This window comes from Geotrypetes seraphini, chromosome 2, assembly GCF_902459505.1.
Source record: "Geotrypetes seraphini chromosome 2, aGeoSer1.1, whole genome shotgun sequence".
Classification (NCBI taxonomy): domain Eukaryota; kingdom Metazoa; phylum Chordata; class Amphibia; order Gymnophiona; family Dermophiidae; genus Geotrypetes; species Geotrypetes seraphini.
Window position 1 is genome coordinate 485,466,744 of NC_047085.1, and position 18,508 is coordinate 485,485,251.

The 18,508-nt window shown below is 46.7% G+C and overlaps 1 protein-coding gene across 16 annotated transcripts in view; it reads left to right on the top strand.

The window, feature by feature from the left end:
• OBSCN (obscurin, cytoskeletal calmodulin and titin-interacting RhoGEF) overlaps positions 1-18,508 on the top strand; it is a 762,040-nt gene that overhangs the window by 492,705 nt on the left and 250,827 nt on the right. For all 16 annotated transcript variants that reach the window (XM_033931804.1, XM_033931806.1, XM_033931805.1 and 13 more), the window contains 4 exons: positions 649-747; positions 5,104-5,322; positions 6,870-6,942; positions 12,980-13,050. In XM_033931804.1, coding sequence (XP_033787695.1) covers positions 649-747; positions 5,104-5,322; positions 6,870-6,942; positions 12,980-13,050 — 462 coding nt within the window. The remainder of the gene's footprint in view (positions 1-648; positions 748-5,103; positions 5,323-6,869; positions 6,943-12,979; positions 13,051-18,508) is intronic.

Sequence of the window (18,508 nt, forward strand, 5' to 3'; positions counted from 1 at the left end):
AAATAGATTGTAACCTACCCTCTCTAACTGAATTCCATATGTATTTTTCATACAGTTCTTCACTGTCAGTTTAATTTCCATCCTATAAATTCACATAGAATTTTTCTTTTTTCAACCATCTTTATTTTCTCTTCTTTATTAATTTCCAGGTACTTTAGTTAGATTGTGAGCCTTCGGGACAGTAAGGGAATTTTTTAAGTACCTTCTTACTTCTCATTTATAATCTTAATGTATATTTTCTTCAAACCGCTTAGAACCTAACGGATGTAGCGGTATATAAGAAATAAATTACATTACATTACATTATCATATTCTTCAACATTACATTTCCAATGTTATCTGTACTGTACCACCAGAGTCCAAGGACTTGTCTCCAGAAGTGCAATCCACCATGTAGATGAAACTGTTTCATAGCCCCTTGTAACTTAATGGCCAGCAGGCTAGAGTCCCAATCATTACTCATAAAAACTCAAGTGATTTTGTTAATACACAAATTTTTAAGTTCAACAATCTAAGATGAAGTTTATTGAAGACTTTTCAAAACAGTGATCTTCACTTGTATGGTAAGGACTATGTAGTGTACTGTAGATTTTTCTCAATATTTTTTTGATAATTTTCCAGTGTTATCTAAACAATTATCTTCTACAGATGTTCCAGAGGTATTGGTTCCTCCTAGATTCCTGGAAAGATTTACACATAAGAAAGTGGGGAAAGGTGCTAGCATCACACTCTCTGTGAAAGTTGAAGGTAAAGAGAAAACTTGGTTTGTATAATTATTTCACATATCTACCTGGAGCTTCTGTTTCTTTCACTTTTTCATTTTAGTGCTGGCTCTTAACTGGGTAACTAGCTTCATTTTCATCTCTCAATGTGGCCTTTTTCTCCCCCTGTCACAGTTTCAGTGGAGATCATCAAACAGGGATACAAGAGCTGTTTTCTGTTCCTAGCCAGACTGGCATGGATACATGGATCTAGCCAGTTTCTTTTAGCCAATCATTGAAGCTGAATGCTGAGATTTGTCTTTCTCCTTATTCATCCCACAAAATTTCATGTTTTAAGTATCAAGATACCTAGGCTATATAAGGACAATAGAATTTTAGTTTCCATGTGGCAAACATTAAAATTTATAAATAACCTAACACCGATTCCGATTCATCAATCCACGTGCCAGTCCCTATGGCTGAACTCCAAGATTCAAATTGGCGGATATAAAGTCATCTGGAAGCATTGGATGCAGGCAGGTATACGCACGTTAGGTGATGGTGATATCAAATGGGAAGATGCTTGAGTTTTCACGACTACAACAATCTTTCGGTATTTCAAAGTCCCAAGCATTTAAATGGCTGCAGTTGAAGCAAGGCTATTCAGAAAGGGTTCCCTGAATGGCGGAATTTAAAAGATCAGTATAGTTTGCCGGTCCTATGCTTCTAGATGGATTTCCTAGGTCATTAGGCTGCCCAGTGGTATAAATTAATATATGAATATTTTAATAAAAAGCCAAAAACTAGTCTTAGAGACATTTGGAGTATTGAGACAAAGCAGTAGATTTCTGCATCTCAATGGCCACAAATTTGGAATTGGAGAATGAGATGTACAGCGTCAGCATCTATGAAACAAACCTGGTTTTTCTTGTTACATAGATCTTTTTGGACCCCTGTTAGATTACAAAAGTTAGACAGTTCTAAATCTAATAGATGCTTGCTGGCACTGTCATCTTGATATAGGGACACTGGATCATTTGATATACTATTGTCCCTTGATACTTAAATTCTGGAAATCCATTTGGGGTCAAATTATTATGATATTGGAAGTTCCATTATCATTGTCATATGATGTAATATTGTTTGGAACGATGATATTACCCAAAAGACCAATCAATGCAAACCAGAATAAATTGCTCCTCATCATGACAGGAGTAGCCATGCAGCTTATAATGAAAAATTGGAAAAGTTGGGATAATTTAAATTATAGTTTCTGGTGGGAATCCTTATGCCATATTTATAAGTTTGAAAATATTTATTCTTTACAGAGGGGACGCCATAGCAAATTCAAGAAAATTTGGGGCCCGTTAACAAAGTATTGTAAGATATGAATCTGAGTTATTAACATTATTTCCCTTTGATTCATAAAAAATTGTTATATACATCCAGGAGGGGCGGGTGGGAGGGTTAGGGCGAGGGGGGCAGTTTAAACAGTTCTATATTATTTGTTGGAATAGAGTGCAATATGTTATATTACTTGATTGTTCAACTGTTTGCACTATGTATTTGATTTCCAAAATGAATAAAGAATTAAAATACAAAATACCTTTCAATGGGCTTCTCCAAAATAATAGTTTGAATTGCTATAATTTTGAGGATATAATTTTTATAGATTTAATTTTATCAAGAAAAAGCACACAATTCATTAGGTACTAAACTAAACTAAACTAAACTAAACCTTAAGTTTGTATACCGCATCATCTCCACAGAAGTAGAGCTCGACACGGTTTACAGGAGTTACAAAAGAAAGGAGTTACAATGGGAAAGAAGAAGAGCTTGGCAATAAGGGGAGAGAGAAGAGGTTAGGTGTAGAGGAGAGGGAGGGAGTGGTTACATTTTGGAGAAAAGCCAAGTTTTCAAATGTTTTCTGAAGTGTTGGAGGGAGGTCGCGCTCCGGAGAGGGGCGGATAAGCTGTTCCACAGCTCGGTGATCTTGAAGAGGAGGGATGTTCCAAGTTTACCTGTATGGGAAATGCCTTTTAAAGAGGGGAATGATAGTATGAATTTCTGAGAGGATCTGGTGGAGTTGGGATTTGCGGAGAGCCAGGATAGTGGAAACAGGGGAGGAAGGATACCGTGTAATGACTTGAAGGTTAGGCAGGCGCATTTGTAGTGGGCCCTGAGGAAAACTGGGAGCCAGTGAAGCTTAGATAGAAGCGGGGAGACGTGGTCAAATTTGCTTTTTGCGAAAATTAATTTAGCCGCGGTATTCTGAATCCGCTGGAGTCTGAGAAGGCTTTTCTTTGTTAGGCTTAGGTAGATGGAGTTGCAGTAATCCAGTCTAGAAAGAATAATGGATTGAACGAGGATAGCGAAGTGTTGTTGGTGGAAGCAGGATCTGACTTTTCTTAGCATGTGAAGGTTGAAAAAGCATTTTTTTACTAAGGAGTTGAGGTGATCGTTGAAGGACAGTGTAGAGTCCAAGATGATTCCCAGAACTTTGCTTGAGTGTTCAAGCGGCAGGTTGGTGCCTGAGGATAGTGGGATGAGGGTGGGCAGCTGATCTAATTTTGGGCCTAGCCAAAGGAGTTTTGTTTTGGTCTCATTGAGTTTCATTTGAACGGTGAGAGCCCAGGATTGGAGGTTCGTTATACAAGAAGAGATGTTATCAGCGAGGTTGGTGAGGTTGGAGTCGGTCTCGAGGAGGACAAGAATGTCGTCGGCGTAGGTGTAGAGTGTCTCACTTATATAGCATTGAAAGGCATTCACAGTGTTATACATTTTGACATTTAATAGATGGTCCCTGCTCAGAAGAGCTTACAAATTTTCCTATATCTGCTTTAAGCTGATATCGGGATTGTCTCCAGCTTACCCTTTTTCCTCATTTTGTGTTGCATAGACCATCAAGAGAAACTAGAAACTTCTACTTATTTGCTTATCCAAAAATTAATGGGTGTAGATTTAAGACTTTCTTAGCATTTCAAGCTGGTAGGCAACAATCTTGGTTAGGTAAATGTATTCAGCAAGCTATGTTAGCCTATTGCAGTTTTCGGAATTTAATTAAGACTACTTTGTTCGATAAGTTTATTACTTAGTGAGTTTTATCATTGAAATTCTATTTTACAAATACAGTGGTACCTCGGTTTACGAGTGCACCAGTTTGCGAGTGTTTTGCAAGATGAGCAAAACATTCGCAAACTTGGTGACTCGTAAACCGAGCTTGCCTCGCTGTACAAGCGCCCCCCCGGCGATCCGGCATCCCCCCCAACGATCCAGCATCCCCTCCCGCTCGCATTGCCCCCATCTCCACCGCGATCCTACTTTCCCCCCCCCCCCCCCGAGCAATCAATGACACCCTTTACCCGACTTGGCACCAGTGCCGGTGCCCGAAGATCCTCCCTCTTCTGGCGCGGCCTGGGCTGGGCGGTGCGTTGGAGATCCTCCTTCTTCTGGGCTGGGCTGGGTTGGACTGGCTTTGAGCATTTGCGCATGCTCAAAGCCAGTCCAGCCCAGAAGAAGGAGGATCTCCGACGCACCGCCCAGCCGCGCCAGAAGAGGGAGGATCTTCGGGCACCGGCACTGGTGCCGTCGGGTAAAGGGTGTCATTGACTGCTCGGGAGGGGGAAAGTAGGATCGCGGTGGAGGGGGGGCAACGCGAGCGGGGGGGGATGCTGGTTCACAGGTGGGGGAAGCTGGATCGCGGGGAGGGGTTTGGAGCAGCGTCGGATTCCTCAATGGGGGGGGAATGGAGCAGCGCCGGTAGCCTCGTGGAGGGGGGGGGGAGGAGGTGGAACCAATCAAAGCAGTTTCCCTTACTTCCTATGGGGAAACTTGCTTTGATATACGAGCAATTTGGTTTACGAGCATGCTTCTGGAACGAATTATGCTCGTAAACCAAGGTTCCACTGTATTAGTATTGTTTACTGTATTATTGTATTTTGCTGATTGTCCAGCTCTTTTTAGTGTAAACAGCCTAGAACTTTTGGTTATGACGGTATAAAAGAATAAAGTTATTATTTTTACAATCTAACTTGGACAGACAGACATGACATATAAGATTGGAGATGCAGAACCCAAGGTAAGAGGAGTTAGGAGTTGAAAGCAGTCTCAAAAAGGTGGGCTTTTAACTGGGCCTTGAATACTGCCAGAGACGGAGCCCGCCATAGGGATTTGGGCAGCGTTGTTCCAAGCATACGGCGCAGCAAGGTATAAGGGATGGAGTCTGGAGCTGGCGGGGGAAGAGAAGGGCACAGACAGGAGGGACTTACCAGCTAGTATTTTGGGAAAACGGAGACTGTCTCATGAAGGCAAAAACCGTGTCCAGTCACAAGCTTCTATAACTATACTGTAATTTTTTAAAAATGCCATTTTTGGAAGAACATTGTTTGTTTCTTTTTCATAGGCTATCCACCTCCAATGATTACCTGGTTAAAAGAAGAGTCTCCTGAAAATGTCCTTTGGATCAAACCAGAAACACCGGGGTACAAAGTTGTGAGCTCCAACATGCACCACAGTTTGATCTTGCTAGATATTGAGAAGGCGCACACAGGAACATACACTTGCATTGCCACCAACAAGGCTGGGCAGTCCATCTGCACCTCATCGGTTGAGCTTCTGGAAGGTAATTTAATACCACAACTATCTAATATAATAAAGCCCTAAGCGCGCATGCGCACTCCCACCTGCGTGCTCCCGTTTTCCGTGCGCTGTAGGGACCCGCAGGTAGGAGTGCACATGTGCGAGGCGGCGTAGAGCCTATCGGCTGCGGCGGCTCTTGCCGTCTGAAGGATAAAGCCAAAAAGCACGGAGCTGGAAGGGAGAGGAGCTGCTCTCCTCCCCTCCCCCAACGGACTTAAAAAACCCCAGAGCTCGCTTTGGGTCCGGCAAGGGCTGCGGGTCCTGAAACCTTCCGATTCAAGCAGTGTCTGCAGCACTCTACACACACTGCTTCGGGGCCTTCTACTGCCCTGATTTGCTGGAATCGGAAGGTTTGTCGGGACCGCAGGAAGGGAAGGGGGGGTGGTAAGGGACTAAGGGAGCCGGCCAGACCGCGGGAAGGGAAAGTGGGGGTAGGGGAAACGCTGCTGCTGCACAGGGAAGTGGTGTGGGGGGAGGGAAATGGAGGGGGAGGGAATGCTGCTGTGGCTGCTGCACAGGGAAGTGGTGGGAGAGAAATGGTGCTGCATAGGAGGCAGGGAGAGAGACAGACAGGGGCAGGGAGAGACACAGAAAGACAGACAGACAAAGGGGGCCAGGGAGAGAGACAGACAGCGGGAGGGAGAGAGAGACAGAAATAAAGACACACAGACATATATTCTAGCACCCGTTAATGGAACGGGCTAAAATACTAGTTAAAAATATACAAATTGTGCTGCTGTTTGCATCAGATAAACAACCCTATACAATGCTGTGGAAATTAATGCCCTAATTTAATTGATTCATAAATTGGAGCTATCTTGCTGGTAGATGGTCTGCGCATGCGCTGGACCTCAGGGCCGGCATAGTTTAAAAAAAAATAGACGATCATTTTTTTTGGAGCCCGTGGTTTTAACCCGCTTAAGCCCGCGGGTTAAAACCACGGGCTTGCAGTGCGGGGAAGGGAGGCAGGCAGGCAGCATGTTCGGGGCAGGCAGGCAGCATGTTCGGGGCAGGCAGGCAGCATGTTCAGGGCGGGAAGGCAGCGTGTTCGGGGCAGGCAGGCAGGTGCATTCGGGGCTGCAGGATAGGGGCTGACAGGGCGGAAGAAGGTAGGGCAGCTGGAAAGGGCTTCAGCGACTGGTCCTCAGCAGTCACTTTTTTTGATCGGCCAGCCCAAGTCGGTGTTGCAGGGTTTTGTTTAGTGAATCACGTCCCTGCCTACTTTGCACGCTGTTGCCCTCATTTGCATGCGCGGAATGGAGGATCGGTCGGAAGAGAGGTAAGTGAATCGGGCCGGGGTCGCTAAGGTGTTGCAAACCGATCGGTACACGATCGGTTTGCTTTGTGAATCTAGCCGATTGTAGTGATACTAATGCTAAGACTATCAGAGCGTGCAGACTGTGGAAATACTAGTGAGCTGGAGAATCTTTGAAGTGTGTGATAAAGCACTCTTTAATTACCCTCTGTAGTGTCAAGTGCATTCTACTCACCTTGTTCATCTCTTGCTAAAACTGAGTTGTTATCTTGCAGAAAAAGAGGCTGAGGCTGTGACAGAGGAAGAGAAACTTGTGAAAGAAACCTTGCTGAGGACATTACTTCATAGGTAGGTTCTAAGGAGGTATATCATAAAAAGTCCCAATGAGGTCAGAATGGCGCACTCTTGGGTTGTTGTTTTTTTTCTGGATAGCAAATATTTTACCGTGCTTGAATCCAGTGCTTCAGCTGAATGGACACCAGCATTCAGACTCCTCTTTAAACCTTTCCTCCTAAATACTTCATGTTTTGTAACCAACATTACATTAGTGATTTCTATTCCGCCATTACCTTGTGGTTCAAGGCGGATTATATCCAAACTAAAACAAGAATTACTTTCAAAATTTGAAGGAATAAAATAAGCGATGACTTAAAATTTTTAAGATAATAAAAATGTCGGGTAAAAGAGTTGCCAACGGGAAGTAGAAGTCTTTAGGAGATAGGAATAGGGTGAATTATGGGGTTTTAGATAACGTTTGGTAAATATAAGAATATTAGAGAGTATTAAGGGTATAGAGAGTGTTGGATGTTGGGTTGGGATTGGTCGTGCTGGATAGGTTTTATGTATTTTTTTGAAGAGTATGGTTTTAGTATCTCTCTTGAAGGTTTTGTAGTTTGTAGTTGAAAATAACAAAGTGATGATTTGTCTGTCCTTAACCTACTGTGTATATTTTTGCTGTAACCTGATCTGAGCTTCCAGGAGGACGGGATAGAAATCTAAATAAGTAAATGTTTGCATTAGATCTATGCTGCACCCGTCACCTATCTTCAAGATAATGTAACCTATGAGGGTTCTTCAGAAAGTTTTCATATTTTCATGGGAAGTGAGATATTTCATAAATAATGTTTAAAAAAAATAAGAGAATGGAATTGTCCAGATCAGAATGATGTGCACTAAAAAAGTGTCCTCCAACTCATCTGATAATATGAAGATCTTTATTTCGCCAATGTCACATTGCTACATTCGAACGATTCTATGAGTCATAGAATCGTTCGAATGTACCAATGTGACATTGGAGAAATAAAAATCTTCATATTATCAGATGAGTTGGAGGACACTTTTTTAGTGCACATCATTCTGATCTGGACAATTCCATTCTGTTTTGTTGTATTTATTTATATCTGTGGTTTTGTTCCCCTGGTTTGTTCTTTCTCTAAAAAAAATAAAAGAGCAGAAACAGTTTGAAAATCTCTCGTATTTAACTTTTAGATTGTGAATTATTTGTACAAAGAACATCCAACTAATAAGTAGAACGAAACTGTTCTTCTACTGCTAGAGAAAGGATACAGAATCACATAGGCCCATACAAACTTACAAGTGGAGAAAAAGACCTCATAAATGCTCCAGAGGAGCTAACGCCATGCTATTGACGCCAGACTAACAAAGCAGTGGCTAATGCAGCAGGCATACACCAGGCATAAGTCAAAAAAAACTCCACTTGGTAAGGCAGTATTCAAATCCTCTCGTAAAGCAGGTTGCAGAGTAATACATTCACAGGGACAAAAAGACCCCAGTCCTCAAAAACAGCGGTTAACAAAAAAAATGGGCCACTTATGCTGTTCCGTCAGCTTCCAGACCGTATCCAAATGAAGCCAACGGGAGTACCCCATTTTGCCGGTCGCATCGTCGGGGAAAGCAGAACGAACAATCCTCCGCTCAGGCTGTGTCACAAAAAAAAAAAAAAAAGAACATCCCCCATAGACAGATAGGACCAGTTTATTAAGCAGTATTGATCTGCAAATGTTACATTGGGTGTCACAGGCTCCAAACACATGTGATAAAACAGGCTTCTTAACCCAACATGACAACAGATAAAGGCCAAATGGCCCATCTAGTCTGTCCATCCACAGTAACCGTTATCTCTTTCTCTCTCCGAGAGATCCCACGTGTCTATCCCAGGCCCTCTTAAATTCAGACACAGTCTCTGTTTCTACCACCTCTTCCGGGAGACTGTTCCACACATCTACCACCCTTTCTGGAAAAAAAGTATTTCCTTAGAATACTCCGGAGCCTATCACTTCTTAACTTCAACCTATGCCCTCTCATTGCAGAGTTTCCTTTCAAATGAAAGAGAATCGATTCATGCACATTTACATTATGTAGGTATTTAAACGTCTCTCAAGAATACAAATTGCAATAACAATATATAAATTCAATAAACCAAAAAACTTTTATTAGCCTAGTGGTGGAGATACCCCATGAAAGAACCATTTTTAATCAGTGGAGAAAAAGCCTCAACTTATCAACAATATACAGATGGCAACTGTGCACAGTGGTGGCTTTGGTCCCGTTTTTTGAAAAATTACATTTTGAAAAGTGTGGAGTTTTTTTGCCTATGATACAGAGCAGGACTGGTTACAAACTGCACCCAAGAGTGCTCAGAGAGCTATGCGATGTTTTGGCGGAACCGTTAGCCATGCTCTTCAATCTCTCCCTAAGTACGGGGAGAGTTCCCCTGGACTGGAAAACTGCCAATGTTGTTCCTCTGCACAAAAAAGGTTTCAGAGCGGAGGCTGCGAATTACAGACCAGTAAGTCTCACATCAATAGTGTGTAAACTCATGGAAACTCTACTTAAAGGGAAATTAGACACGATATTGGATGAGGGGAATCTGAAGGATCCCTGTCAACATGGATTCACTAGGGGCAGGTCATGCCAATCCAATCTTATCAGCTTCTTCGACTGGGTGACAGGAAAGCTAGACTCGGGAGAGTCTCTGGACATAGTGTACTTGGATTTCAGTAAAGCATTTGACAGTGTCCCACACCGTAGACTATTAAACAAGATGAAATCGATGGGGTTAGGTGAGAAACTAACGGCATGGGTCAATGACTGGCTGAGTGGAAGACTTCAGAGGGTGGTGGTCAGTGGCACCCTCTCTAAGACATCGGAGATGACTAGCGGAGTACCGCAGGGCTCAGTCCTGGGACCATCCCTTTTTAACATATTCATAAGGGACTTGACCCGAGGGCTTCAGGGAAAAGTAACGCTGTTTGCCGACGACGCCAAACTGTGTAATATAGTAGGTGAAAGCGATCTCGCGGATGGTATGGCGCAGGATCTGATCAAGTTAGAAAACTGGTCCTCAACATGGCAGCTGGGTTTCAACGCAAAGAAGTGTAAGGTGATGCATCTCGGCAGCAGAAATCCATGCAGAACATATACCTTGAATGGAGAAACACTAGCTACGACCTCAGAAAAACGGGACTTGGGAGTAATCATCAGTGCAGACATGAAGGCTGCCAAACAAGTAGAGAAAGCCTCATCCAAGGCAAGGCGAATGATGGGATGTATCAATAGAAGCTTCGTCAGCCGTAAACCTGAAGTCATAATGCCACTGTACAGAGCCATGGTGAGACCTCATCTGGAGTACTGTGTACAATTCTGGAGGCCACATTACCGTAAAGATGTACTTCGAGCTGAGTCAGTCCAGCGAATGGCCACTAGGATGGTCTCCGGACTAAAGGGTCTCTCATACGAGGAAAGACTGGGCAAATTGCGGCTCTACTCTCTAGAGGAGCGCAGGGAGAGGGGTGACATGATTGAGACATTTAAGTACGTCACAGGTCGTGTCGAGGTGGAAAACGACATATTCTTTCCTAAGGGACCTTCAGTCACAAGGGGGCACCCGCTCAAACTCAGAGGAGGGAGATTTGGTGGTGACACCAGGAAGTATTTCTTTACAGAAAGGGTGGTGGATCACTGGAACAAACTACCGGTGCAGGTGACCAAAGCCACTAGCGTGCTCAACTTTAAGAATAAATGGGACATCCACATGGGATCTCTACGCAGGTCGAGCAGCACTCTGACTTAATGGGGTGGGACAGTAGAGTGGGCAGACTTGGTGGGCTGTAGCCCTTTTCTGCCGTCATCTTTCTATGTTTCTATGTTTCTAAACTCATTGGGTTGCCGTCTGTATATTCTTCATAAGTTGAGGCTTTTTTTCCACTGATTATAAATGGTTTTTCAAGGGGTATCTCCACCACTAGGCTAATAACAGTTTTTTGGTTTATTGAATTTAAACGTGTCTATCGTATCTCCCCTCTCCCACCTTTCTTCCAAAGTATACAGATTGAGATCTTTAAGTCTGTCCCCATACATCTTATGATGAAGACCACATACCATTTTAGAAGACTTCTTCTGGACCGACTCCATCCTTTCTATATCTTTTTGAAGGTGCGGCCTCCAGAATTGTACGCAATATTCTAAATGAGGTCTCACCAAAGTCTTATACAGGGGCACCAATACCTCCTTTTTCCTACTAGCCATACCTCTTCCTATGCACCCTAGCATCTTTCTAGCTTTCGCCTTCACCTTTTCAACCTGTTTTGCCACCTTAAGATCATCACATACAATCACACCCAAATCCCACTTTTCTGTCGTGCACTTAAGTTCTTCAGCACCTAAACTGAGACCTTTCAAGCAAGCTAATATTTAACTTCCTTCGCACCAGGCTGAAAAGATTAAATATTCCTAGATGAACTAATTTTAGACCTATTAAGAGACCTTATAACAAATGTTTGTTTTTTAATTAATTAAAACAGAATTGATCATATACAGTATACCCTTGCCTCTCTGCTATCCCAAGTTTTAAGTACTGGATCACATTTCCGAGCAAAACAATGTTCACCTATGCTCAGAGGCTTCATCTGCTTACTGCACTTCCTCCACCCCTGGCCATGCCTAAATTTAGGTGCTTAGCAGAGGATAAATTTTTATCTAGGAACCTAATTTCTCCTACCCCCTAATTCTACAGTATATAATTCACCAAAATGTAGGCATCAATTAGGAACCTATCTTTAGGTGCGCAAACAGCAGTTAAGCACCAAAATGAGTTAGCGTCATCATCATTCTGCATTGTCTCTCTCAACCTCAGTCCTTCTACACCAGCATTCTTCAAAGCAAGCCTTGAGGGTCAGTGGCTGAGCCCATTCATACTCTGATTCTTATGTGAGCCAAGTATGGGATAATGAATCCATTGTGATATCACTGATGAAGTTGGTTCTAAGGCATTGGTGGAGTGAGGCATTATGACATCATAATATCTGCTCTGGATACCAGAAACTGTCATTCTTTAGTGTCTCTCTCAACCTCAGTCCTTCTACACCAGCATTCTTCAAAGCAAAGCTTGCGGGTCAGTGGTTGTGGCCATTCATACTCTGATTCTTCCCTCTCTCCTTAAAGAATGACACGGGGATGGTGTCTCGCGATTAACCACGAGGACGGGGACATATTCTGCCCCTGTGTAATTCTCTAGAGCCACTCAGGAAAGACGTAAGAAATTTTTGGAATTGAAATCTCGTTTGTTCATGTTGGGTGGCACCTTTTTCCTGAAGATTCCCTGTCAAGCTTGGTCCCTGGAAGTATTTTGGAACTGCTTTCAATTCCAGACTCCAACCCACCTGCTATGCACCAATATCTGTCTTATCATTCCCTCTGTAATTCCCTCACCTGAGCACTGTGTATTGATGCACCTTCTTGTCCAGTTTGTCTCGAACAGATTGTAAGCTCTTTTGAGCAGGGACTGTCTCTTCTATGTTTTGATGTACAGCGTTGCGAATGTCTAGTTGCGCTATAGAAATTAGTAGTAGTAGTAATAGTAGGTGCCTAACAGTTGCATTTTGATGTGCCCATTTTCACCTCTCAGAGAGCAAACATCAGCAGTTGTGGCTAAATTGGGGTGTTAGTATTTTATAATGGATTAAGTAAGATAGGTACTTAGAAATTCCCTTACTGTCCCGAAGGCTCACAATCTAACTAAAGTACCTTGAGAGTAATAAAGAAGTGAAAAATAGAGATAGAGGAAAAGATAAGAAAATAAACATTGTGACAAGACTACAATCTAAAGGACTTTGGAAGGTTGAAGAGAGGAGAGATAGGAATAAATAAATTTCTATACCGTTTTTTTCTCCAAAACGGTTTGCAAAAAGTTGCACACATAAAATATTAAAAAGTCGGAGCAACGTAAGAACAAAACAGACAGATTCAATCTTTACATAGGATCAATTGCCCAAAGAAATGCATCTACAAATAGTTGTGGTTTGGTTTTTTTTTTTAGCATTTTCCTGAATGAGTTACGTGTTTATCTTTCTTTTCCATTCTGCAGTGAGATTGGTATCTCGGTCCAGCCTCCCGAGCCTGAGGGCTCTTTCACTGATTTTGATGCTCCAAAGAAAGGTAAGAGATTATAATTTCTCATTTCCCTGATGAATTAGCAAGGGGGCACACTAAGGGCTGCTTTTATGAAGGTGCGCTAGCGTTTTTAGCACATGCAGGAAATTACCGTGCACTACGCCACGCGCTACGCTTCTAGAACTAACGCCGGCTCAATACTGGCGTTAAGGTCTAGCGCGTGTGTCAATGTAGCGTGCGCTATTCCGCGTGTTAAAGCCCTAACATGGCTTAGTAAAAGGAGCCCTAAGATTCTTTATATTAAATATCTGAACTGTTAGCCAAACTGATATTGCCTTTCCCTAACTCTGCCCTTAGTAGGGCTAGTCTCAGTTAGGGCACTGGTCTTTGACCTAGGGCCCGCCGCGTGAGCGGACTGCTGGGCACGATGGACCGCTGGTCTGACCCAGCAGCAGCAATTCTTATGTTCTCTTTTTTAATCCTGCTCATCATTAATTACATTTATTATTTTAGAGCACTATAAACCTAAAAATTTTTGTGTAGTGGTGATAAGCATTCAGATAGTGGTTTACCAAACCATATGTCAATGGATGAAGCAAGTTCCTGGAGGAAAAGTTCATAGTCTGTTATTGAGAAAGACACGGGGGAAGCCACTGCTTGTCCTGGATCGGTAGCATGGAATGTTGCTACTCCTAGGGTTTTGGCCAGGTACTAGTGACCTGGATTGGCCACCGTGAGAACGGGCTACTGGGCTTGATGGACCATTGGTCTGACCCAGTGAGGCTATTCTTATGTTCTTAAGATTAGAACCCTGGCTGGTATGGCTCTTAGCCCAGTACTCTAACTACTGGGACACATCCTCTCTATTGCTTTTGTTTGTTTGTTTTCTTCAAGCCCTCAGTACCCTCAGTTGACAGATGTTGAATCAGTATCTAGTTGATGTTTTTTCTCTTATCACTTAAGTATATCTTAGACTTTTTATGGAATCTGATAATTTTGAGTGTCCAAATATATTGGCAATACATGAACTTTTGATATTTTATAGTTCTACTCTTCTTTAGCACTCTCCAGACCAGTAGAGGTTAACTTTACGAATGGGTATATATCTAATCATGACCAGCAGGTGGAGACTGAAAACAAAACTTTGGGACAGTATATACTATCCTCCCTTCTCTATTTCCCTCAGTCTTCTTTCAGTCTCCAGCAGGTGTTGAGTGATCTGTACCCATCTCTCTTGGTAGGGCTGTTGGAATTTGTTTAGGGGTTTATTGTCCCTGTTTTTGGCCGGACGGAGCTTGGTCGGACCCTGTTTGGGGGTCCGTCCGACCTCGGGGGTGTCAAACCCGGCGGGTCACGAGCGGGGTCCCTCCCCCCACTTCCTCCACCTCCCCACATTTTTTTAGAGGAGCCTCAGCAGTAAGCCTTGCCCCCTAAGTCAAGCAAGGCATATTGCTTCGAGAGCCTGTGGAGTCTGTTCTGTAAAAAAAAAAAAAAAAAAATCCTGAGGTAGTGCTGGTCTGAAGGGTTGTTTCCCTTTAAGAAAACTGTATTTTACTGTATTTTTTCATGTAACCAGCACTTTTTTATAGCTAGGTCGCGTATGGAGCAATTGTGCCCTTCTCCGGGGGAGTAGGACACAAATGAGTCCAGCCGCGAGGCACTCGCGGCCGGCCTGAACTCGGCGATTTGGGTCGGTGAGGTGGTGGAGCTCCGTCGGCAGCGGCTGCAGGCGCCCAGAGCTCCCCGCCGATGGTGCCTCGCGAGTCGGCTTGGAGCAGTGGGGAAGCCCAGTCTTCCACAACCGCCCACGGAGGGATTCCCCGAAGGATTCCCTCTCAGCTGATTTTTTGACAGCTGATGCCGACTTGCCTGTCTTAGCGGCTGAGACTTTTCAGTCTTCTCAGCCGCTACAGGCCATGGAGGGAGCATTTTTGGCGGGAACTTCGCCATTTTCTTTGTCTGGCCCCTCCATTTTGTCTGCAACCTCAGGTGACCTTCCCCCTGTATGGCGAACACAGGGGCAGGTTTCAGCATGGACCCCTGCTGGGGCAGGGAGTCCCTGGGGACCCCCAGGGGTTTTTTGCCCCCAATTTATTTTCTTTCTTTGTGCGGACTTTTGGGGGTCCCACGTGCGCCTGGGGGGTTTCGGGGGGGGTTTCCCTCCGCGCCCCCTATGGCTTTGCCTCCCTCTTTTCGTTTGGCGTCCCCTCTTCCTCCTCCCTCATCCAAGCGCCCGCGGGGGGGCTTGGATTGCGAATTGGTGGGCGGAGGAGCGTGTTGGCCTGGTTGAGGACCTGGCTGCTTTGGCGGGCTTCCAGGATCCTCTAGAGGGGACGCCTGTTGGCAGCGGGGCGGCGGGTTTCCCGTCTTCCAGAGCAGATGCGTCCGTGGTGCGCTTTTTTATTCAGAGGGATGAGCTTTTAGACCTGTGTAGCAGGTCTCCTTGGTGCTGCATTTTTGCAGTTGTGCCGCCGGAGACCCCGCGTATGGGGGCCCCTCTGCTTCAGGGGGTCTGTCCTGGTTCCCGCTCTTTTCCTGTGCGTCAGGATTTGCGGGATTTTGTGTTGGCGCAGTGGCCTATGGGCGCAGTTTCGTTTGGTGTGCGCCTTGGCTCTTGGGTATCCCGTCCCGGAGGGAGGTGGGGCTACCTTAATTTCGCCAATGGGGAACGCGGTGGTCTCGGCACTTCCTAAGCGGCATACCGTGCCTGTTATGGACGGTTCTGCTCTTAGGGTCTCGGAGGCGCGTGCGTTAGAGACACTTCTTAAGTATGATTTTGATGTCTCTGCCTTTGGGGTCCAGGCGGCTGTTTGTGGGGAGCTAGTCGCTCGCGCCGTGTTTCGGTGGGCTGAGCGTGTCCTGGATCGGGAGTCTGATGACTGGTCTCTAGTGGATCAGGAGGTAGCGAAGATTGCGATGGCTGCCTCGTTCCTCTCAGATGCTCTTTATGACTTGGTGCGGATTTCGGCTAAGTCTATGGCATGGCCGCGCGGCGTATTTTGTGGCTGCGCGCTTGGGCGGCGGATTCTGCGTCCAAAGCTAAGTTTACTAAAGTTCCCTTTAGGGGGTCTTTTTGTTTGGAGAGGAATTAGATGAGTTGATTCAGACTCTGACGGACTCGAAGGTGCCCCGTCTGCCTGAGGACCGTGCCCGCCCTGCGTCTAGGTGTGGGGCTGCCCGGGGGCGTTTGCGGGAATTTCGCAAGTATCGCCCGGGGCGTGGGGCTGCTTCTTTCCCGGCTCAGGGTTTTTCCCGGGGTCGGTTCTTCCAGCGCATGCAGCCCTTTCGGGGGGCCCGTCGGGGGGCAGGGAATCCCTCCGCCGGTTCCCCCGCTTCCCGTCCTGCGCAATGACTCCTTGCCGGCGCCCCCTTTGGTTCCGGTGGGGGCCCGGCTGCGAAAATTTTTCCCCAAATGGGCCGAGATCGCGTCCGATCAGTGGGTCCTTGAGGTGGTGCGGGACGGTTACGCTCTGGAGTTTACCCGCTCTCTGCCGGACCTTTTCCTCGCTTCTCCATGTCAGACTCCATGGAAGACGCAGGCTTTTCGTCAGACCCTTCAGCGTTTGCTAGATCTCGAGGCAGTGGTGCCGGTGTCCCCTACGGAGTGGGGCACCGGCAGGTACTCCATTTACTTTGTGGTGGCCATAAAGGAGGGGACCTTTCGGCCCATCCTGGATTTGAAAGGGGTCAACAGAGCTCTCAAGATTCCGTCTTTCCGCATGGAAAAGCTGCGGTCGGTCATTCTGGCGGTTCAGCCGGGGGAGTTTCTTACGTCTCTCGATCTGACGGAGGCCTACTTGCAGGTTCCAATTCGGGCCTCTCATCAGCACTTCCTTCGCTTTGCGATCTTGGGGCGGCACTTTCAGTTCTGTGCGCTTCCCTTTGGTCTGGCCACGGCTCCTCGGACGTTCACCACGGTAATGGTGGTCGTCGCGGCAGCCTTGCGGTCGGTGGGCATCCTGGTTCACCCCTACCTGGACGACTGGTTGATTCGGGCAAAGTCGTTGCAGGAGAGCTCCCGGGTTACGGCTCGGGTGGTGGAGTTTCTCCGGTCGCTGGGCTGGGTGGTCAACCTTTCCAAGAGTCGGTTGGTCCCGGCTCAGCGTCTGGAGTGCCTTGGGGTTATGTTCGACATCTCCTTGGGGAAGGTCTTCCTTCCAGAGGCCCGGGTGAGCAAATTGCAATCTCAGATTCGCCTGCTTTTGGCGTCCCGGGGTCCTCGGGCGCGAGATTTCCTCCAAGTCCTGGGGTCAATGGCGGCGTCCCTGGACGTGGTGAGGTGGGCGCGGGCCCACATGCGTCCTCTTCAGTATGCTCTGCTCCGGAGGTGGTCTCCCCGGAGGCAAGATTTGGATGTTCCGGTTCCCCTGCGAGGCTTGGCGCGCTGCAGTCTGCGCTGGTGGCTCCGGTCCCCTCACCTGGTTCAGGGGGTGGGTCTGGATCTCCCGCAGTGGACGGTGCTCCTTACGGATGCGAGTCTCCTCGGTTGGGGGTTTATGGGCCACTCAGCTCGGGGCACCTGGTCCGCGGAGGAGGCCTCCTGGTCGATCAACGGGTTGGAGACCAGAGCGGTCAGGCTGGCGCTGTTAGCTTTCCACTCCCTTTTGCTGGGCAAGTCGGTCAGAGTCCTGTCGGACAATGCCACGGCGGTGGCTTATGTCAATCGTCAGGGGGGCACCAAGAGCACTCCTGTGGCGCAGGAGGCGGCTCGGCTCATGGTTTGGGCGGAGTCCCATCTTCTGGACCTCTCGGTTTCTCATATAGCCGGGGTAGAAAATGTTCAGGCAGACTTCCTCAGTCGTCACTTCCTGGATCCAGGAGAGTGGTTTCTCGGCGCCGGAGCGTTTCGGTTGATAGTGCAAGATTGGGGGCAGCCCCTGATGGACCTGATGGCCACGAGTGGCAACGCCAAAGTGCCCCGCTTCTTCAGTCGTCGCAGGGAAGGGCTGGCCGAGGGTCTGGATGCTCTGGTCCAGCCGTGGCCAACGGAGGGGCTGTTGTATGTGTTCCCTCCTTGGCCGCTGGTGGGCAGAGTGCTTCTTCGCATTGTTCACCATCCGGGTTTGGTGGTGCTGGTGGCTCCGGATTGGCCTCGACGTCCGTGGTATGCGGATTTGGTGAGGCACCTGGTGGCGGTTCCTCTTCCTCTGCCTCTCTCGGACGACCTTCTGATGCAGGGTCCCATTCCCATGTTCGACCCGTCTCCCTTCTGTCTTACGGCGTGGCTCTTGAAAGGGGTCGCCTTAGCAAGAAGGGATATTCAGACAAGGTGATCGCTACACTGTTGGGGTCCCGGAGGCTTTCTACCTCTCGGGCTTATGTGCGGGTTTGGCGTCTCTTTGAGGAATGGTGTCGGGCGCGGGGAGTGACCTCTTTTCGCGCTTCTCTGCCTAACATTCTAGAGTTCTTGCAGGATGGCCTGGATAGAGGCCTGGCTTGGTCTTCTCTCCGGGTTCATCTTGCGGCCCTGTCGGCCTTTCGAGGGTTGGTGTCAGGTCAGCGT